Genomic DNA, 24,015 nt, shown 5'->3' with positions numbered 1-24,015 from the left:
TAAAATAGGATGTATTGTGAATAAATGTGCAATATGTGAATGGTAATTAAATTATTATAAACCAAACGTGTGTTTGTTATACAGTGACCCATGTGACATAGTGAAAAAGTCTACATATAAATGTTAATTACACTGTGCGCGTGTCCAAATTGTGTGGAGAGGAAGGGAAGCAGAACGGAAGGTCTTGCATTTTAGTATGGTCTAAAAATGACAGTACAGGTTGAGTATCCCATATCCAAATATTCCGAAATACAGAATATTCCGAAATACTGACTTTTTTGAGTGAGAGTGAGATAGTGAAACCTTTGTTTTTTGATGACTCAATGTACACAAACTTTGTTTAATACACAAAGTTATTAAAAATATTGTATTAAATGACCTTCAGGCTGTGTTTATAAGGTGTATATGAAACATAAATGAATTGTGTGAATGTAGACACACTTTGTTTAATGTACAAAGTTATAAAAAATATTGGCTAAAATGACCTTCAGGCTGTGTGTATAAGGTGTATATGAAACATAAATGCATTCTGTGCTTAGATTTAGGTCCCATCACCATGATATCTCATTATGGTATGCAATTATTCCAAAATACGGAAAAATCCGATATCCAAAATACATCTGGTCCCAAACATATTGGATAAGGGATACTCAACCTGTATTTTTAGTGCATATATTTTGTATTGATTGTGTGACAGTGTTTAACATTATATGAATATGAATAATGAGTGATATTCTCATAAAAAGCCATCAAGGAAAGAAAGGGGGAGGGACGGGAGGGGGGGGTGACTTGATCGTGAAAAACTCAAATCGTGTAAAAACCTAAACATATGATGTTAAGTGCAAAATATATGTATGTGAAAACAAGGGGGGGGGGGGGGGGGAGAGGACAGAAAGAGGGGAAACAAGGATATAGGGGATGAAATTATTAAATACTCTAATAATTCTACTATATACATCCCAATGGACTCCACTTATACATACCATCTGATAAATCCTATAGGGATATTCACCAATAGACAGGTGGTATTTTGAATGGTAGGTATTGAATTCTATAGTTATTGCATGATTCACAGTGTATTGGTGTTAATGACCAAAATTATATTCTACATATAAAATGAATAAATATTAAGTTCTATAATTATTGGATGGTTTATACTGTGTTATTAATCTAAAAGTATATGTTCTACATATGAGGTAAGTTTGATACCCTAGAGAGTGCATCCCACAGGGTTTCTTTCATACGTGTCACCTGATTTATCCCATTAGGGATATTAGCCAAAGAACACTAAATACTATTTGCAACACCCAGGGATCTAGGCCAGACAGAATCCAATCGTGGCTGAAGAGTTTGAGACGTGCCCCCACCCGAGCGGCCTCCCGCAAGGGAGCTCCAGCGTCATGCTGGGGATTTGGCAGAATTAGGGGTAGACTTCTGCTCTTGGGAACCTGGAGCCAGTGTGGGCTTCTTTCCCCTTCCCCTACCTGCAAAGAAGTGGGAACCTCTCGTCTTTTTGTATTTATTGGGCCGAAAGGACTGCATTTGCGGATGATAGATCTTTTTTGCCGGTGCAGGCGCAGAGGGCAAAAATGACGACTTACCTGCGGTAGCCGCCGAGACTAAGGCATCCAGGCCATCGCCAAATAAGGCCTCACCTTTATATGGGAGAACCTCCATGTTTCTTTTGGAATCTGCATCCGCATTCCACTGGCGAATCCACAACGCCCACCTAGCCGATACTGCCATGGTAGCGGCTTGTGAACTCAAGAGTCCAATATCCTTCATTGCTTCCAGCATGTAGGCAGCAGCGTCCTTGATATTCCCTAACTTAAGGAGTATCATCTTTATCAATCGTGTCAATTTCTGATGAAACGCTTTCTGACCATTTTTCAATAGCGCGACTCACCCATGCGCAGGCAATAGCGGGCCTGAGCAGTGTACCATTGGTAACATAAATGGCTTTCAATGTTGTTTCCATTTTGCGGCAGAGAAGCCGTGCCAGGAGCAGGGAGAACCTTCTTTGTCAACCTGGAAAGTGCACTGTCTAACACAGGGGGTGACTCCCATTTTTTCCTGTCTTCAACCGGGAAAGGATAAGCTACAGTATGTGAATCCTTTTAGGAATACAATTTTTTTTATCAGGATTCACCCACATCCCTTCAAACAGAGCATTTAGTTCGTGTGAAAGAGGAACGTGACTTTGGATTTCTTTTCCTTACATAAATAAGCCTTCTCCTGAGGTACAGGAGTGCTTTCTGTAACCTCCAACACGTCCCTTATAGCCACAATCATATATTGTATACTTTTTGCCAATTTATGATCTATCTCTCTGGATTCACTATCGTCGACACAAGAATCAGAATCCGTGTCGGTATCAGTGTTTAGAACATTTGCAAATGGTCTCTTATGTGATCCAGAGGGGCCGCCCGCATAAGGAATAACAGCATCCTGAAAAATCACATCTTCCACAGATTTTCTCCAGCATGCAGCCTTAGATTCAGACTTATCCAATCTACGGTTAATCAGATGCATACTGTCACGTAGCTCTTTCACCCATGCAGGCTCTTGGTGTGCAGGTAGCGCCACCACATTACAACTCTGTGTCCCTAAAATGGCTTCCTCCGGGGAGGAACTCCCTGCCTCAGACATGCCTCACACGTGTACAGCACACTCACAGACACACTGGGACTTATTTTGGGGACAGACCCACAGTAAAATCTGTCAGAGGAACACAGGATAGGAGCAGCCAGTTCACAAACCCAGCGCCAGTATTGCCTGTGAACACAGTATGTCCACAGCCCAACAGCGATTTAAATAGTAATATACACTATCAAATGCATCACAATCGCTTTGTGCCCCCCCTTAATAGCACCCTGTACTTGTCAGAAGTGGAGGAGAGGACCAGCGTGTTCTCTGCAGCCTGAGGAGAGAAAATGGCGCTGAGTAGTGTGCTGGCTGCCTGAGGAAGAAGCTCCGCACCCACAATGGGGCGTCCTTACACTCAGTATACTACATAATATTTATTCTGGCATGGATAGGGCTGTGCCAGCGGCATCTTATGCCCCATTTTAGCCAGTTTGAGGTATTTTTCTTGCTGCCCAGGGCGCCCCCCACGCCCTGCAGTGCCTTTATGTGTGGGCAGCAATGGCGCGCTGCACTCCCGCCAGCCGCATCACACCTCAGCCGTCACTTACTTGATTGAAGATCATTCTTCTCATACTCACCTGTCTTCTGACTTCTGGCTCTGCGAGGAGAATGACGGCGTGCTGTGGGAGTGAGCATCTAGACACGGCTAGCGTTCAGTACCCTTCAGGTGCTAATGGTGTACTGTTAGAAAGAAGCAGTGCCATGAAACTCTTTAGGAAGTTGGTTCTGCTTCTGCCCCCTCAGTCCCACGAAGCAGGGAGTCTGATGCCAGCAGATCTCCCTGAAAATAAAAAACCTAACATAAGTCTTTTCAGAGAAACTCAGTAGAGCTCCTCAGAGTGCATCCAGTCGACCTGGGCACATTTCTAAAACTGAGGTCTGGAGGAGGGGCATAGAGGGAGGAGCCAGTTCACACCCAATGAAAAGTCTTTAGAGTGCCCATGTCTCCTGCGGATCCCGTCTATACCCCATGGTCTTGATGTCGTCCCCAGCATACTGTAAGACGTATGAGAAAGTATGTTTTATTTGATGACCCATTCATCCTAAAATGCAGGGCCGGTGCAAGGTTTTTTGGCACCCTAGGCAAAACTTAAGCCATAACTCCCCCTCCCCCCCACACCGCAACCACCCCTATCGCCCTTCTTAAAATCGGGCCCTGCTCCCAGCTATATATACTGTGACTGTGTGTGTATAAAAAAAATATATATATAAAAATACACACACACACACATACACTGGTCGAAGAGGAAATTTTGAAGTGGGGGTATGGAAAAGTGAAGTTTGTAATTTAGCGCGCGTGCGCTCCGGAAAAGGGATGTGGCCACTCAACAGGGGGCGTGTCCTTCAGTATAGTTTACCACACCATATACCCCTTATACACATTATGCATCACAATAGGACCCCTTATACTATCTAGTACTGGTGACCCTTTCACATTATACCACACAGTATGAGCCAAAATTCACATTATAGCACACGTTATGAGCCGAAATTCACATTATAGCACACGGTATGAGCAAAAATTCACATTATAGTACACGGTATGAGCCAAAATTCACATTATAGCACATGGTATGAGCCAAAATTCACATTATAGCACATGGTATGAGCCGAACTTCACATTATAGCACACGGTATGAGCCGAAATTCACATTATAGCACACAGAATGAGCCAAAATTCACATTATAGCACACGGTATGAGCCGAAATTCACATAATAGCACACAGTAACCTACACACACACACACACACACACACACACACACACACACACACACAGAGTAATCTATACAGTGACACACACAGTAACCTACACAGTAGCCTACACAGTGACACACACACACACACACACACACACAGTAACCTATGCAGTGACACACACAATATAAAATCCGACATGTAAGATGCACAGTAAATGACACACACTACATAAAATCAGCAGCACCCCGCCAGGAGCCCTCGTGCTACTCTCACCCAGGCAGGGCCAGCAGGGCAGAGGTAGCTGGGCAGCGTCCGGCGTATTACAGGCACAGCTTCACTCTGCACCCAGCTACAGGCGCCCAGCTCCGGCATGGTCAGATCGCCCCCGCCACTGTGAGGACACGGGACGTACATTGTGCCGCAGCTGGGTAACTGGATCGTTCCCCACGTCCTGGGCGTGGCCTGGGGAGTTACTGCCAGATACAGCCCTTAGCAGCAGCAATAATAGAATAACATTAAGGTTATCGGACCCCGCAGCGCCGCCCTTACCAGGGCTGAATCGGACAATCAGTGGGGAAACACAGCCCCGAACTCCCAGTGCAGCCGCTCTGTGGCAGATTTGTAATAGTATCGTCACTTAGTATATCCCGCCCTCAGTGCTTGAAGAAGTGGCGGTATATACCGGTCCACTTCGAGCAGTGTGTGTGTGTCTAAATATAATTTTATATATATATATATATATATATATATATATATATATATATATATATATATATACCCAGAGCCTAATATCCACATTGAATTGGTAACAGAAGAACAAATACATAATACAGCCTGTCTTTTGCTTTGTTGATGGGAAAGACAGGCTGTGATGACCCATGCACAGGACAGACAGAGACTGCTCACTTTCCTCTGTCTGTCCTCCCAACACAACGTCAAGGCAGGAATCCCGCCCCCGTCTTCCCTGCAGTCACGGAGCTGCAGACTGCTAAACTTACAGGCAGCGGGTGCAGAGTCGCGGTTGGGGAGGGAGGGGGGGAGAGAAGAGATGAGAGCGGGTTACAAGATGCAGACCCGGGGGAGGAAGCGGCATGCAGGAGCCCAATTACGGAGGGGGGGAGCGGGTGACATACGGGAGTCCAGGAGCTCAATCGCGCGGGGGAGGGGCTGACATAATGATGCAGCGTGCGGGAGCCCAATAACGGAGGGGGGAGCCCAATCGTGGGGGGATGCACATCCGGTAGTCTCACTCTTCGACAGCTGGTGCTGTCAATGTGCGGAGCGGCAATATGCCGAGACAGCCGAGTACTATCGCGGAGGTGGGTGACAGGATTGCAGAGAGAGGATAGAGTCAGTCAGTGTTTACAATACATTCACCTGACTTTTTCGCTCAAATTACACAGACTCAGCGGCAGCTTGGCGGCGACGAAATCCCTGACTGCTCCTCGTCTTTAAAAAAAAAAAAAAAGGTGGAGCTTGGCTGACTGAACTGAGGCAAAAGTAACTGTATAATAATAAAGACAGCTCATCGCCAGTGTTTAGTGCCGCCCTCCAGTGGCCGCCGCCCATAGGTAGCTGCCTAAAGCTGCCTAATGGTGGCGCCGGCCCTGCTAAAATGTTTATATGTAAATTCAAAATACATGATAATATTTAGCAAATCACTAAGCCCAATGACCAATATGGCATTTGGTACAAAAAACATTCACTTACCTTTGCTTCATGATAAGACAGACCAAGAACGATATCCTCTCTTTTTGATTCCTTTACAAGTAAGTTGAAACGACTTAACATAGCAGCTTTGCACAGTCGGCTTGCCATTGATTTCCCACTTTTAAATGGGGAGCTAAATAGAAAAAGAAAAATTATATTCCTCACTTGTAGTAATTCAACTAGGATTCAAATATATTTGTACCCCCTACAGATTAATGCTTACAAGCACTTACCTGTCAGTAATTTTTCCTTGGAATGCATCCACAACTTCCAATGAACTATCCCCCTGTGACCAATTCAGACTTAACGAGCGATTAATTGTAGCAGTCGGCACTGAGTGGGTAGCAGTGACAATGCTTATGTAAGGTCTGTTCACTAGGTAAAACATTGGCAATCTTGAGGTAAGGGCATCGTCAATGCGTTGCTTTATAGCTATTTCCAGTCCTCTGGTGTCTGTGCAATTTACATTGCCTGAAATATAAAACCAAGAGTGCTAACAAAAAATAAAATATAAAAATAGTATTTTTGGTACTCACTATTAAATCAGTTTAAGTCCATCTGGGGGACACTGCTCAGCTTTGGCTTCTGCTGAGGATTTTGGAGTTTCCACTTAAACATTAAATTCCTTGGGTATAAATCTCCTTACCTCCAAACAGCTCTTTAGATTAAAAGAACAAAGCAAAATAGGATGTGTATGATGTAAAAAAAGAAAATATAGAAAACATTAACTCTTACAACATTAACATCCCCATGGACAGCACAGCACTTAGCTAGAGGAATCCAATAATTGGAGGCCAAGATACCAATTGGTGTATTCAAAAAGCCTAAAAGTTGTTCCTGTACAGAGGAGTCCAGAGTTCCTATATACAGTGTGGGAACAACTTTTTCTAAGAACAAAAAACCCATAAGACACTTTTCAACTTCAGGTAAGGTAGACTGTCTCTCCAAACACAATGTTTGTAGAAGGATGGAGTCAACATGGCTTAAAAGGGGAGAGTAGCGTTTTGTTACTTTTAAAAAGGATGACTTTTTTTGTTACTGGAACTATAATAGTTGAGAGAGGGATAAAGTGCACGTCAGTAGCCTCTAGGCAACAAAAATAGACGTTATGGTAAGAACTTACCGTTGATCATGTGATTTCTCTTATGTCCACAGGTATCCACAGGATAACGTTGGGATATGCCAGAGCGACAGCGGAAATGGCAACAACACGGTCACGAGCTTTCTGGCCTCCCAGGATGCATCGGGGCTTCACCATATAGTCCCGCCCACTGACTCAGTCAAATCAGTTCTTTCCACAGCGATTAGGCAGGAGCATCAGGTAGAAACCTATTTAGGCGATAAGAACACACATACACACCCTTCCCTACAAGAGGGAAGAGGTTTAGTGATTGTCAAGATCCTCAAATCAGGTGCGTCAGGGTGGGACCCCTGTGGACATAAGATAAATCACTTTATCAACGGTAAGTTCTTACCATAACGTCTATTTCTCTGGCTGGGTCCACAGGATTATCCACAGGATAACACTGGGATTCCCAAAGCCAATTTTAGTGGTGGGGACGCTCCTGATTACACAGGAGGACCTTTCGCCCGAAGTCTGCGTCATGAGAGGCAAAAGTATCCAAGGCATAATGTCTAATGAATGTGTTTATGGAAGACCATGTCGCTGCCTTACAAATCTGTTCTGCTGAAGCACCCAGTTGTGCTGCCCATGAAGGACCTACCTTACGTGTAGAATGAGCAGAGACATTAGCCGGAGTAGGGAGATCTGCATGAGAATAAGCTTCTGATATTACCATTCGGAGCCATCTTGCGAGCGTCTGTTTACTAGCAGGCCATCCTCTTCTATGAAATCCGTAGAGGATGAAGAGAGACTCTGTTTTCCTGATGGCACTAGTACGATCTATGTAGATTCTTAAAGCTCGGACTACCTCCAGCGACGCTTCTCCTGCAGATAGTCCCGATACCTGAAAAGCTGGGACTACAAACTCTTCATTAAGGTGAAACTTTGAAACCACCTTCGGAAGATAACCAGATCTAGTTCTGAGAACTGCTCTGTCTGGAAAAAAACTTAGGAAAGGAGACTTACACGATAACGCTCCTAAATCTGACACTCTTTTGGCTGACGCCACTACCAGTAGAAAAAGTACTTTAGCTGTTAACCATTTAAGATCTGCTCTCTTAAGTGGTTCAAATGGAGGTCCCTGGAGGAATTTAAGAACTAAATTCAAATCCCAGGGAGCTGCAGGAGGAACAAAAGGAGGTTGAATATGTACAACTCCCTGAAAAAAAATACGTACATCCTGTAGATCAGCAATCTTTCGCTGAAACCATACAGTTAACGCTGATACTTTAACTCTCAAGGAAGCTACCTTCAAACCTTTATCCAATCCTGCTTGAAGGAAATCCAAAATCCTGGATACTTTGAAAGATCTTGGATTCAAACTTTTTTCAGTACACCAATGAATATAGGCTTGCCATATTCTATGATACACACTAGCTGAAGAAGGCTTTCTTGCTCTAAGCATAGTTTGGATTACTTGTTTTGAAAATCCTCTAGCTTCTAAGATAGAGGTTTCAACAGCTACGCCGTCAAAGACAGATTATCCAGATGGCTGTGACAACAAGGACCCTGCATTAGTAGATCTGGACGTTGAGGAAGCTGTATTGGTGCTTCCACGGACATTCTCAGTAGATCTGTGTACCAATGCCTTCTTGGCCAAGCTGGAGCTATTAGAATTATTGCTCCCTTTGCTTGCTTTATTTTTCTCACTACTCTGGGTAACAGAGATATTGGAGGGAACAGATATGCCAGATGAAATTTCCATTCTACTGACAGTGCGTCTACAAGGACCGCTCCGGGATCCCTTGTTCTGGATCCGTACATCGGAACTTTGTTGTTTAGGCGAGACGCCATGAGGTCTATCTCTGGTAGACCCCATCTGTTCACTACTGTCTAAAACACTTCTGGGTGTAATGCCCATTCGGTTTCCTGAATGGTGTGTCGACTGAGAAAATCCGCTCCCCAGTTCAGTACACCTGGGACAAACACTGCCGACAATGCTGGGAGATGGAGTTCTGCCCATCTTAGAATGGGAGTTACTTCCTCCATCAATCTTTTGCTGTGAGTTCCTCCTTGATGATTGAGGTACGCTACTGCTGTCGCATTGTCTGTGCGAATCTGGACCGGTCTTCCTTGCAGACTGTCCTTTGCCTGAACTAGAGCCATATAAATGGCCCTTATCTCCAACAGATTTATTGGCAGGCGACTTTCCCTTATGGTTCATTTTCCCTGGAACCAAAGGCTTCCGAGTACCGCACCCCAGCCTTGCAGACTGGCATCTGTTGTCAGAACTTGCCATTATTTTATCCAAAAAAGTCTCCCCTTGTTTAAATGGTCTGTCTGTAACCACCACGCTAGAGACCTTTTTACATTTACTGGAAACTTTATCATCTGCTTTTTTATCGTCTGATGATTTCCGTTCCATTTGGTCAGAATAAGGTGCTGCAATGGTCTGGATTGGAATTGCGCATATTCCACCATGTCGAAGGTTGATACCATCAGACCCAACAGTCGCATTGCTGCATGGACTGACATTGTCTGGGCGTGCAACGCTTCCTGAGCCATGACCTGCACCTTGACTATCTTTTTGTCTAGTAAGAGAACTTTCTGTAGGTCTGAATCCAATATGGCCCCCAAATGAACCATCCGCTGTGACGGATTCAGAGACGACTTCTCCCAATTTATGAGCCACCCGTGTCTTTGTAAACAAACTATTGTGTGTTGAAGATGGCTCAAAATAGGATTTTGGTACTTACCAGGTAAATCCTTTTCTTTGAATCCATAGGGGGCACTGGAGTACTCTTGGGATATGGACGGTTCCACAGGAACTAGGCACTGAATAAATAAAAATTTGAGACTACTCCTCCCCTCCATATCCCAGAGTACCTCAGTGTTTTTTTACTGAGCCGAACAGGAGCTATAGAGGTTGACAATGGAGAATTACATATAACAAAACGGACAACAATAAAGTTGACACATAACGTTATTGACAACTAACATTTGACACCAAACCCGATAGAACTTGCTAATTTGAACCAGTCGGTGAGAGTGTGTTACCATAAAATTCTCTGAACCTACCACAAACCAGGTATAACTGCTCTGGGTGGGCGTCCAGTGCCCCCTATGGATTCAAAGAAAAGGATTTACCTGGTAAGTACCAAAATCCTATTTTCTTTTTCATCCACTAGGGGTCACTGGAGTACTCTTGGGACGTACCAAAGTTTCCCCCGTGGGCGGGAGAGCTGTTTGGCACCTGTAACACTAGACGGCCAAAGCTAGATGCTGATGCCGCAAAAGTATCAAACTTGTAAAAGCGCACAAACGTGTGCACTGAAGACCATGTAGCCGCACGGCAAAGCTGTGTCCTAGAAGCTCCACGACCAGCTGCCCATGACGTTCCCACAGAACGTGTGGAATGAGCTGTTACTGATGTAGGCGGCTGTAACCTAGCATGAAGGTAAGCCTGACGTATGGTCAGTTTTATCCATCTGGATAAGGTCTGCTTAGAAGCTGGCCAACCCATCTTGGCCGCATCATAGAGGACAAACAATGTATCCGTCTTACGAACTGTAGACGTTCGGGATACATAAACGCGTAGTGCGCGTACCACATCCAAGGTTCCAGAATCTCCTGTTAACACAGGAACTACTATTGGTTGATTGATGTGAAAAGAGGACACTACTTTTGGTAGGGAGAAAAATTGTTTTCCAAGTGAGAAACTTAATATCCACTTGTTGTAAGGGTTCGAAATAAAAAGACTGTAAGAAATCTAAAACCAGATTCAAGTCCCATGGCGCAGTAGGTGGAGTGAATGGAGGCTGTACTCTGAGGACACCCTGCATAAAGGTGTGAACCGACGGCAATAGAGCCAATCTTCTTTGAAAATAAATTGACAACGCAGATATCTGCACCTTTAGTGTGGATAAACGCAGACCTCCATCTAACCCCATCTGTAGAAATAACAAAAGACGGGATAACTTGAAAGATGATGTCGGAAACTTCCGAGCTTCACACCAACCTATATAGACACGCCAAATTCTGTAATAATGAGCTGCCGTAACCGGCTTCCTAGCTCGTAACATGGTTGGTATAACCGATTCTGGAATGCCCTCTCTTCTTAAGAGGGCTGTCTCAACAGCCACCCCGTCAAACGCAGCCGCGCTAAATCGGGGTAAAGGAACGGACCCTGTTGTAACAGGTCCGGACGTAGTGGGAGCAGCCAAGGATCGTCTGCAAGTAGACCGCGGAGATCCGAGAACCAAGCTCTCCGAGGCCAAAGAGGCGCCACTAGTATGACTGTGACAGACTCTCTTTTGATCCGTTTTAGCAACAGAGGGAGCAGCGGAAAAGGTGGAAACAGATACACGAGACTGTATGGCCATGTGATTGTGAGAGCATCCACCGCCACTGCCTTTGGATCTCTCGTTCTGGACACGTACTGGGGCGTTTGATGATTGTGGTGAGATGCCATCAGGTCCACTTGCGGGTAACCCCACTTCTGGACCAGCATGTGAAACACTTCTGGATTTAATGCCCATTCTCCTGGATGAAAATCCCGACGGCTGAGATAATCCGCCTCCCAGTTGTCCACTCCCGGAATTAATACTGCCGACAATATCACTTGGTGATACTCGGCCCAATTGAGGATTCGAGCTACTTCCCGCATTGCCATACGGCTTTTCGTTCCTCCTTGTTTGTTGATGTATGCGACCGCCGTCGCATTGTCTGACTGCACCTGAACAGCCTGAGCCTGCAGCATGTGCACTGCTTGTCGTAGCGCATTGTAAATTGCCCGGAGTTCCAGGACATTTATAGACAGCAATCTTTCGTGATCCGCCCAGAGACCCTGGAGCTGATAATTTTGAACTACAGCTCCCCAACCTCTGAGACTCGCGTCCGCCGTGAGAATTATCCAATTCCAGGCGCCGAACCGTTTCCCTGCGGTTAGATTCTGTACTTTGAGCCACCAGAGTAGAGACACTCTGGCCCTTGGAGACAACCTCACCCTGCGGTGAATCTACAGATGCGAGCCCGACCACTGTGCGAGCACATCCAGTTGAAAAGGACGTGAGTGAAATCTTCCGAACTGAAGCGATTCGAAAGCCGCCACCATTGTGCCTAATAGGCGAATGCACAAATGAACCGAGACTGTGCGTGGCTTGAGCACTAATTGTTCCAGATGACGAATGACCTGTACTTTCTGTTCGGGTAGGTAAACTCTTTGATTTACCGTATCGAGAATCATACCTAGGAATTGAAGTCGTTGAGACGGAATCATTCAGGAATTCGTGTAGACAATGGTAGGAAATCAGATTCCCCCCCCCCCCACTTGGTCTGCGATCTATTCTCGTTTGGAATCAGACTCCGCCTGTTAGGAACGTAGCCAAAGTGGACGTTGTGCGCCACTAGCGAAGCTGAAACGCAAGAACCAACTGCCAACGTCCACAGAAGCTGTAGGCAGCAAGAAGTGTAAGGTGGTCTTTGTTTAGGGCAAACCTGAACTGGAGTGCCCTGCCACTACAGCCTTGTTACCTCAAACCCTTACCAAAGCAGGGCGAAGCAACAGCCCTACTGCTGTGTAGGGTACACTCCGATAGGTAGTTAAACGCCCAATAATTGCAATTGTCTCTCATTGGAAATTGTTCAGCCTTCGCTGAGAACCTGACGTACTGGCCTGGTGCTATGAGAGCTGGCGGCGAATCGACCGCAACAATCTAGCTGAAACAGTAAATTTTTCCTCTCAGGCAGTACATGCGCCCGCATTCCCCACAAAGAGGACCGGTAAGGGTCTGTCTGTGCAGTCGTATTTGTCCGACACACTGTGTGACCGACTTTGCAGCGAAGCTGCTTGTTTGACTATGCATTAGACTTAGTGATCATGTACCCCGACCAGTAAGTACACCACGGAAGTAACGTGTGTATAAACCTGTATTACCGTGCATGTGGTTACCAGCAATAGTGAATCTTCCTGTAGAGTCATGCTGTACAAAAACAATTAATAAATTAAATTCCTAACACCCCGCTCCTCCAGAAGCTGAGTGTTGTAGGGCAGCAACCTCCGGGAAAGAACCAGGAAGTAACGTTAAAAATGGTGTCCTACCATGTTTTTTTTTTTTTTTTTTTTTTAAACACCTGTTAAACCAGGATCTGAACCAGTGTCCATGCAATCACAATGTTCACTGTGGGCGGGAAGCCTAACCACTTGGCTACAGAGCCACCTGTAAAAACAATAAGCAAAGCTGCTGCAGGTGAGGCCTGAACTCACAATGTTTGCAGTGCTCAACAGATACTGACCAATTGCGCCACTGTAGTCTTGCTTATTGCAAAATAGATTTTTAATGTCAGCATATTATATATATATATACATATATACAACAATGTATATTCACACATACTCAGACCTTTATAAATATATATACATTTCATATATGCATACATACACACATACACATATATATTACATACCCATATACATATATCCAGATATATCCTGATTCAGAGGTATAATAATTCTTAGAAGTCTGAAACTAAATGTGACCTCTCACAGGCTTAAAAACCTGAGATGTCTGCTGCTTAACCGCAGCTTATTTAATGGGCCCTATCTAGTGGCCGGCGCCGGGAGTGGGCTCTAGGGAGCGGGCTCTGGGGAGCTATCATGACTGTAAAACCTATGGTAGGTTTATATTGATAGTGTAAGCCCAAACTGAGCTAACCAGAATGTATCTTTTTAACAGTTTAAACTAGCATGCATTAGTATGCAATCTAGTTGGATCACCAGATTCCTCCCAGATGGCAGAACAATATGCAACACTGCTTAGCTTCCAAGATCAGATGAGATTGGGCGTATCCAGTGTGGTGTGGCTGTAGATTAAAAATACCTACAGCACCTTGTATTCCCAGGTGGCTAACCAGGCCCAACACTGCTTAGCTTCCAAGATCAGATGAGATTGGGCGTATCCAGTGTGGTGTGGCTAAGTGAATTAAGCAAAGCTCCACAGATACTGTTTTATAAGCACCATGTGCTGACCAATTGTATAACACATCTTACTTTACAACAGTGAACAAAGCCAGTATTTGGCTGACCACAGCCATGATTCAGATTTGCAGTCTTTAGGATAATATCATTATAAACAGTTATGATAAAAATAATAGTAAGAGTAGTGAGTGTAGATCCATGTAATACACTCTTACAGACATGGCAGGGATACTGCTTTTTAGTCTTTGCTGGTGTCTTACTCATTATGCAGACACACAATACAAAATACAAAGACAGACAACTTGCGCGACTCTGTAAATAGCACTAAGGTGTCTCTATAAATATATATCTGGCCAAGTGCAGTGCACGCCAGCAATATGCCTGATCCCAAATTCCCCTTAACACCCCTGGCGCCTTCAATGGAGGAGAGATGTAATACAGGAAATTCTGGAAATACAACAGGAAAAACAACAGGAAGCATGGTTAAATATGTCCCCATGCTCACCGTATAACACAAAGTGCAGACTTATAATTATGTAAGCAGATTTAATAAACATCTTATGTTGCATTCAGACCTGCACATATAACTTGTATCCTGTTTAACAAAGACTTAATAGCCTATTGTAATACATATGCAGCGCTGCTGTATTCTAGTAAACATACTTTCCCTTTTATCAACAAGAGTTGAACATGAGATTTTATCCAGTGACCCTGACATTTCTGTGTACAGGGAAAATCACTGTGGCAGCAGTGGAGGCTAGGATATGGAGCCTGCCTTTTACAACTAACTCTCATTTGTGTGCCTCCCCCCCCCCCCCGTGCTCCGTGTACCGCTCTCTATACACAGAGCCGGGCTATGGTGGAGAGGGAGCCGGAAGCGGCATCGAGGGCCGGGGAGTGCGCTGCATAGAGCCGTGGAGCGGCCTATGCATAAATCAACGTGGCCGGCGCGGCTCAGAGCGGCGGGGAGGCAGCGTAATCAGCAGCGCTGGAAGCGGCGGCGGGCGGCTGAAAGCAGCGGCGGGCGGCCACACACACACACACACACACACAGTATCCCCACACAGCGGGGCGGCAGCGTGAGCTGACCGACCCGTCCCAACATACCTGGACCCTGTGGTGAGGGCTATGATGGGGCTTCTTCTGTAAGCTCTGTCCAGCCTTTTCTGCAGGGAGTCAAGCACGTGGGGGTGAGGGAGCTCTTTCAGAGAGGCCCGACACCCACAGCTGCTTCAGCAGCTTCCACGATCCCGGACCCTCGCCTTTCTGGAAGGGGGGAAGGGATGTGGAACATTGAAAAAAAATCAAAAGAAATCCAATAATTGTGGACCAACTCCACAAGCCTTGTTGCTCTGTGAGCACCGAAAAAACACTGAGGTACTCTGGGATATGGAGGGGAGGAGTAGTCTCAAATTTTAATTTATTCAGTGCCTAGTTCCTGTGGAACCGTCCATATCCCAAGAGTACTCCAGTGACCCCTAGTGGATGAAAAAGAAAAGTAACTCCTGCGATTGTGCTAGGATTACCAGGTCGTCGAGGTATGGGAATATTCTTATCCCCTGCTTGCGATGACAAGCTGCCATAACCACCATAATTTTGGTAAACACCCTGGGTGCTGTTGCTAGCCCGAAGGGCAAAGCTTGGAACTGAAAATGTTCCTGGAGGATGGCAAACCTGAGGTAACACTGATGAGACAATGCTATAGGCACATGTAGGTAAGCAACCTGTACATCCAGAGATACCATGTAATCTCCCGGTTCCATAACTAACATTATGGAGCGTAATGTCTCGATGTGGAACCTTGGGATCAAAATGTGTTTGTTTAACATTTTCAGATTGAGAACTGGTCGAAATTACCCATTCGGCTTCTGGATCAGAAACAGATTGGAGTAAAACCCCTGTCCCCTTTGTGATGGCTGTACTGGGACAATCACACCTGACTGCCGTAATTTTGGGACTGTTTCTTGCAGGGCATTGGCCTTCGACTCTATACGAGACGGGCTGGTGCAAAAAAATCTTTGAGGAGGCTGCCTCCTGAATGGGAAATACAAAAGGGATTTTTCCCAAGCACTCTGCTGGCTGTTAGTAAGAAGAACTATATACTATGTAATAATAGGAAATTTAGAGCTCTTCGTTACATATGTTTTGCAAAAGATATGATAAGCCTCCAGGCCACTTCACGGCTGCTCTATTACTGGAGGTCCCTAACTAAGCATAGGTCCAGGGCTTGGACCCCACAAAGTCGGCTCAGGCCCGACCACCCCAGGGCAGCACACCATTGAAATACTAAAGTGTTAATATGTGTTAAGAAAGAAGCAGAAGCTATGGGTTAGAAAGTGCTACAAAAATAAGGGTGTTAATAAAATACTCAAAAGAGTAAAAAAATAGGAGTGTTACATAAGTGCTAAATAAATAATATGGCATGCTACCCCAAGGTGGCCCAGCCCCACCAGACCAGGGGGGTACCACTCCCCAAACCCATACACTGGATATGTTCAGTATGTGCCATTATCATGTGGCCATACATTAAGCAATTGTATCACCCATAGTGGATGTTATTATTATTATGCTGTGTATGGGTTTGGGGAGTGGTACCCCCCTGGTCTGGTGGGGCTGGGCCACCTTGGGGTAGCATGCCATATTATTTATTTAGCACTTATGTAACACTCCTATTTTTTCACTAATATTACTCTTTTGAGTATTTTATAAACACCCTTATTTTTGTAGCACTTTCTAACCCATAGCTTCTGCTTCTTTCTTAACACATATTAACACTTTAGTATTTCAATGGTGTGCTGCCCTGGGGTGGTCGGGCCTGAGCCGACTTTGTGGGGTCCAAGCCCTGGACCTATGCTTAGTTAGGGACCTCCAGTAATAGAGCAGCCGTGAAGTGGCCTGGAGGCTTATCATATCTTTTGCAAAACATATGTAACGAAGAGCTCTAAATTTCCTATTATTACATAGTATATAGTTCTTCTTACTAACAGCCAGCAGAGTGCGTGGGGAAAAATCCCTTTTGTATTTCTTGTCTAGAGTAACCCCCTCCCGCAGCACCTGGGGATTGTTACCAGCTTGATTAGAGCAGTTTTCCACTATTTATTGCAGTTCAGAGAGGCATAGATGGAGCCAGCATTAGGAGGGCATGCTGGGTCCTGTGGTGCCATTTGGAGGATACAGGGGTGCCTCCAGGTAAACTAGCTCTCAATCTGGATATGTTCAGTATGTGCCATTATCATGTGGCCATACATTAAGCAATTGTATGACCCATAGTGGATGTTATTATTATTATGCTGTGTATGGGTTTGGGGAGTGGTACCCCCCTGGTCTGGTGGGGCTGGGCCACCTTGGGGTAGCATGCCATATTATTTATTTAGCACTTATGTAACACTCCTATTTTTTCACTAATATTACTCTTTTGAGTATTTTATTAACACCCTTATTTTTGTAGCACTTTCTAACCCATAGCTTCTGCTTCTTTCTTAACACATATTAACACTTTAGTATTTCAATGGTGTGCTGCCCTGGGGTGGTCGGGCCTGAGCCGACTTTGTGGGGTCCAAGCCCTGGACCTATGCTTAGTTAGGGACCTCCAGTAATAGAGCAGCCGTGAAGTGGCCTGGAGGCTTATCATATCTTTTGCAAAACATATGTAACGAAGAGCTCTAAATTTCCTATTATTTCCTATTATTACATAGTATATAGTTCTTCTTACTAACAGCCAGCAGAGTGCGTGGGAAAAATCCCTTTTGTATTTCTTGTCTAGAGTAACCCCCTCCCGCAGCACCTGGGGATTGTTACCAGCTTGATTAGAGCAGTTTTCCACTATTTATTGCCTCCTGAATGGGAACCCATACCCCTGAGATACCACCTTCTGCACCCAAGAATCTATTGTCGACTGTTGCCATACGTGTGCAAAATGAAGGAGTCGGCCCCCAACCCTGGAATCCTCCAGGCGGCGGCCCGTCTCTTCAGGTTGATGGTTTCTGATCAGGCTTGGAAGCTGGCTTTTTGGTAGCCCACTGCTTCCTACCCCTGGTTTTGAACTGGGGTTGCTTAGACTCCTCCTTAGCCTTTGCTTTGCCTTGCCATCGAAATGGCCAAAACTTTGAACCCCTAGACTTAGGGTTATAACTAGTCGGAAATCTGACCTTCTTCGACTCAGCTTCCGATTCTAGAATGTCTGACAATCGTTTCCCAAACAATATATTACCAATGAAAGGTAATGCTTCCAATTCCTTCTTGGATTCTGCATCTGCTTTCCAAGTACGCAGCCAAACTGCTCTACGAGCGGCTACCGTCAAGGCTGATGCTCTAGAAGCGATTGTACCCATGTCAATTGCCGCTTCTTCCAAGTATTGGGCAGATTGTCTTAAACGGCTTAAATGATACTCTTGCTCCCTATTAGGAGAAGAGAGGACATTCTCTAGTTCCTCTATCCATTCGCCCATTGCCTTTGCTATCCAGGCCGAAGCCATAGCAGGTCTTACCACTGCTCCTGCGAGAGAAAATATATTTTTCAAGAAGCTATCTACCCTTCTGACTGTGACATCATTTAGTGAGGTAGATGACAGTGGTAAAGCAGATTTATGCACAAGTCGCAGCACATGTGCATCTACTTTTGGAGGAACTTCTCTTTTCGAACAATCCGCAGCTGGAAATGGATAATAAGAATTCCATCTTTTCGGGAATCTTATACTATTTACTGGGCGTCGCCCAAGATTCTTCCATCATTTCCATCAGATCATCTGACGCTGGGAATTCAGCTTTAACTGCTTTTGCTCGTTTAAACACAGGTGCTTTAGACTTTGACACTGTCTTGGCTGGCTCTTCCAAAGAGAGAACAGCCTTCACAGCATCAATAAGTTCAGCTACATCCTCTGAACTAAAACTCTGCGACTGATCATCATACGGAGTATTTGAATATACTGTATCATCATCTGTTGTATCATCTTGTGTAGTCTGCCACATAGACGCATCTGTCTTAGTCTTACCTGTCCCTTGGTTACTTGTAGAGGCTACTGGAACCAAGCCGTAGGAAGGGAGCTGCATGTATGGGTTAATAGTGTAACCTAACCCTTGAGGTGGTGATACCGGAGTTAACCTGTCCACTATTGAAGATATATTCCATGGTGGCTCTGTTGGTGGTTGAACCAACTCCTGTTTTTTACTTTGCTGAAAAGCAAAACAGTTCGCACACAACCCCTCATAAGTGACCAATTGGTCCATACCAATTAACCCTGTTTTACAAGATAAACATGTTAGGGATGTAGGAGTGCCTGATTAATTCTCCTGGTCACTTTTGCCGCTCACAGACATGGTAATAATCTATTAATGACTACACAATTTGTGACTGAAAATCACCTATATATGGATATATAGACGTGAGATCAATCTGACCACAACCGTGCACCTGAATTGAGGGTCAGAACGGGACTGACAATATAGAAAAGTCAGCACACATACTAGCAGTCAGTCACTTGTTAAGGCATTAAACATTGTCATATGAGAATACAACCCCCATAACAACTTACAAGTAGAGATGAGCGGATTCGGTTTTACTCAGATTTACTCGGTTCTCAAAACGGTATCTGATTGGCTATCCAAAACACGTGACATCCGTGAGCCAATAAGATGTCGTTTTGAGAACCGAGTAAATCCGAGTAAAACCGAATCCGCTCATCTCTACTTACAAGTAAGTAGGAAAATTGTACTTCTGTTTTTAACTGTTTTTTTCAAACATAACATGCAGAAACCACAATAATTATACAGATCTCATATGCAATATGTACTAAAATTAACAATTCATACTAATAAGTAGAGAGAATTTTTAGCACTGTATACCCTTCCTCCATAGAGCGGGATACAGGGAGACTCACCAAACTTCCATATCCAAGCAAATACGCTCAAGACGCTGAGCGGATTCAGACACTATTGATGTACACTACCGCTCCTGATAACTGATGAAAGACACAGTCGCTCACTGACGGACACGGACGCTCAGCAACTTCCACGTGTATGCAGACGCTAAGGCCTGTGACTCGGTCTAGGAGGGATCTCTAGTGTACACAACCGCAGCGTCTAAGCTGCGACCGAGTACCCTCGTGGTAGCGTCTGAGACGGAAGTGAGGTCATTCAGTTCATGGATGGGAGACGCGCGGAAACTGGTCATGAACTCGGAGGAGGGGTGGCCAGGAGAGCGTCTGAATCCCCCTGTTGACTTAAACTCTAAGGATCGCGGCCTCTACCTAGTCCTGGCGCCTATGATCCCTAGAGCGTAGCGCTGTCGCTCTCGAGATGTTCGGCGCATCAACACACTGTTTGTAGTCTCCACCAATACAGTGTAGCTGTGTCCGGACCCCCCTAGTAAGAGGAAATCCATAGACTAACCTTCCCCCCCATGCTCCGGCCACAGCCTGGTTACGTCTGCTGGACCTGCTAGAACATCCGACACAGACGCCAGTCGAGACAGCACTGTACTGCGAAGGTAAGCGTTGTTGCGACCCGGTGGGGAGTTGTTGGAGCGACTCTTTCCAGTATGCGTTTAAGACGCTGTTAAGAAAAGTCGCTCAAAAAACCACAGTAAGACTATAAAAATAACATAATAAAAGCTTCAGGCTGCTTTATTAGCAGCAGCCCTGTGACCATGGTCCGGCTCCTGCCGCACCAAACAAAAAACTGATTTGACTGAGTCAGTGGGCAGGACTATATGGTGAAGCCCCGATGCATCCTGGGAGGCCAGAAAGCTCGTGACAGTGTTGGTGCCATTTCCGCTGTCGCTCCGGCATATCCCAATGTTATCCTGTGGATAATCCTGTGGACCCAGCCAGAGAAAGTTAAATTTGCAACAGGGCCAGGTGTAATATAAACATGGAAAATTCTATTCTAAAAAAACAAAAAAAAATATTCAAAAATGTATTTTGAGGCATTGCCAGAAGTTTTGACAAAAAAGGTAGTCAGGGCCTTACACTTAAAGCAGCAACCCAACACTACCAGGAGCATGTGTCTGTGCATATACACCCTGTGCAGGTGTCTCAGATGGACATCTTGTAGTTGAGCAGAATGTAAATATCGGAATGCAAGCGGTGGCAAACAAGGTATCCTATGATTGAGATATATTGAGACAGTCTGTGGACCACTTACTCAGCCATTCGGAGTGCACCAGATCCCAATACACATACAGAAATCCACCACACTCGCCATTCCCAGGAAAGGGGTGAACTCATGTATTCCCCGCACCCCCAGGTTGGGGTGCAGTGGGCTGTGACCACCTGCTCAATATACATATACCGAGAACCCCGCACTTTCCTTAATTAATTCATTCACCTTAATACTTCAATACATACCTGGATAAATAATGGGATTTTAGTTCATGAATTGTACAATGCATTTAAGCTCGCAGCCCACATCAAGGGACCCAATTTCACTGCAAGTCCTACTCTATCACAGAAATTTTCACATAGATTTTTTGGAAACCTGGCAACTGCTACCTGCCAACTAACTTATGGCTCCTAAAAGTGAAACAGTCACCAACAACAGGTAAGCACATTTGTGGAGTTGTGTTGGTGACTGTCTCGCTTTTAAGAGCCATAAGTTAGTTGGCAGGTGAGCTTTAAACCAGGTAAGCACATTTTCTCCTATGAGATAGCAGTTGACAGGTTTCCAAAAAAATCTGTGTGAAAATTCAAAGCCAAAGGCATCAATACAGCACCTAATCAAGGATATCCCAGCATCACACAATGGCAATACTTCCAGCATTCACAGCAGAACAAACTTTCTTATTCCTCACACTATGCATGCAAAGCATCCAAAATGGCACCTCCATATGGTCATAGCATTTAGAGTGGTGTCACAATACACTAAGTTCCAGCTCTGATAGTATGCAGGACTAACTAATGGAACATTATAACAATCCAGCAATAATGATAGCTAACCATATAAGGAACCTACAGTTTCCAATGTATAAATATATCTAGTCTCTAGGCTTTTGAGCAGCATCTCTCGATTACCGCCCCTAGGTGGCTTAGGCACCTAATCAATAATTCTGCATTTTAGGGCAGATGTTTGATGTCCACAGCAAATAAAGTGTAGTACATAGTCTTATCTGTAGTTTCTGTTGAAATGTAGAGCCAGGTATCCTAGAACTACATGTCACGCAGCCAGAGTACCAAGTGGCAGATTTACAAAGCTGCTCCGCAGAGGCGACACGTTGAGCTGACCAAAATCGTGGCCTATAGTCAAACTGAATCATCTGCCCAAAGTCTGATTAGTAGCCGGCCAGCCCTGCTTGTGAAAGTCATAAAGGACAAAGAAAGACGTTGGTTTCACAGAGATTCCTTGCCTTGTCCGCATGAATCCGGAGCACATGTACAACATCCAAGGAAGCCTCCTCTAGCGAAGAATCCGCACTCTAAATGATAAGGGGTGTAGTCCAATTGTGTCCGAGCAGCGGAGAGCTACAAGTCAATGCGCTCAAGACAGACACCCGTTGGACGAAGTCATGGAACGAAGGAAGACAATGAATGATACAGAGACCAATGGTTCAAAGTAGGCGCATGAAGAGTACTAAGAGCCAAATCAAGCCCCACGGAACCAAAGGTACAAATGTTGGTAGCGCATGGAGGACACCAAATAAGAAAGTCCGTAACTCAGGCAACAGTGCAATCTGTCTCTGGAAGAGGACAGAAAAAGCTGAAACTCGCAGTCTCAATGAAAACAGGAGGCGGCTAAAATTCAGATCCACCTGCAGGAAAGAAAGGACTATCAAGAGTCAAAATTATCTGGTTATTAAAAAACAAACAAAAATAAGATTTTAATTACCTGCCGGTAAATCCTTTTCTCGAAGTCCGTAGGGGATACTGGGGTCCACATTAGTACCATGGGGTATAGACGAGTCCACTAGGAGCCTTGGGCACTTTAAGAAATCAATAGTGTGCACTGGCTCCTCCCTCTATGCCACTCCTACCAGACTCAGTCTAGAAACTGTGCCAGAGGGGAAGGATGTAACAGAACAGTGGTGAGATTCGAACCAGCACACACAAACAAGAGGAAAGCCAAAACTGAACAGGAACAGCAACAGCTGAACCAACAATATTACTTAACGAAGTAACAGGGCAGCAAACACGAAGCACTGGGCGGGCGCCCAGTATCCTCTACGGACTACGAGAAAAGGATTTACAGCTAGGTAATTAAAATCCTATTTTCTTTTACATCATAGAGGATACTGGGGTCCACATTAGTACCATGGGAATGTACCAAAGCTCCCAAACCGGGTGGGAGAATGCGGAGGTTCCTTCAGAACTGATTGACCTAACTGAAGGTCCTCAGAGGCAAAAGTATTGAACTTGTAGAACTTCGCAAACGTGTTCGAACCCGACCAACTAGCTGCTCAGCAGAGCTGTAAAACCAGCCACCCAGGTAGAACCCTCCGACCTAGTAGAGTGGGCCTGTACTTTAGGAACAGGCAATCTTGCCGTAGAATAAGCCTGCTGGATAGTAAGCCTGATCCAGCGAGCAATAGACTGCTTTGCAGCAGGCCACCCGATTTTCTTGGGAACATAGATAACAAACAGCGAGTGAGATTTCCTGTGACGAGCTATCCTCTTCACATAGATCTTCAAAGCCCTCACAACATCCAGGGACTTTGAGGTAGCAGATGTGTCAGTAAGCACCAGAACCACAATAATTTGGTTGATATTAAACGCAGACACCACCTTAGGAAGAAATTGCTGACGAGTTCTGAGTTCAGCTCTATCCTCACGAAAAATCAAATAGGGACTTTTGTGAGACAACGCCCCCAGTTCTGACACACGCCTTGTGGAGGCCAAGGACAACAGTGTACCGGTCTTCCATGTAAGAAACTTAACGTCGGGGCGTGGCCTGGACGCAGCAGAGAGAGGTTGTGCTGCATCAGAGCTCCTGC

General features: G+C 45.0%; 1 protein-coding gene across 10 annotated transcripts in view; it reads right to left on the bottom strand.

Moving 5' to 3' along the window:
• The window catches only part of ADAD1 (adenosine deaminase domain containing 1), a 660,856-nt gene that overhangs the window by 148,650 nt on the left and 488,191 nt on the right, over positions 1 to 24,015 (bottom strand). For 9 of the 10 annotated variants that reach the window (XM_063920281.1, XM_063920280.1, XM_063920279.1 and 6 more), the window contains exons 10-11: positions 6,291 to 6,528; positions 6,058 to 6,190 (exon numbers count right to left, since the gene is read on the bottom strand). In XM_063920281.1, coding sequence (XP_063776351.1) covers positions 6,058 to 6,190; positions 6,291 to 6,528 — 371 coding nt within the window. Of the gene's footprint in view, positions 1 to 5,724; positions 5,797 to 6,057; positions 6,191 to 6,290; positions 6,529 to 24,015 lie in introns of all 10 variants that reach the window. The other variant, XM_063920278.1, reaches the window with a different exon arrangement.

This window comes from Pseudophryne corroboree, chromosome 1 (assembly GCF_028390025.1).
Source record: "Pseudophryne corroboree isolate aPseCor3 chromosome 1, aPseCor3.hap2, whole genome shotgun sequence".
NCBI lineage: Eukaryota > Metazoa > Chordata > Amphibia > Anura > Myobatrachidae > Pseudophryne > Pseudophryne corroboree.
The sequence above is the reverse complement of the archived record's forward strand: the minus strand, read 5'-3'. Positions and strand labels throughout refer to the sequence as shown.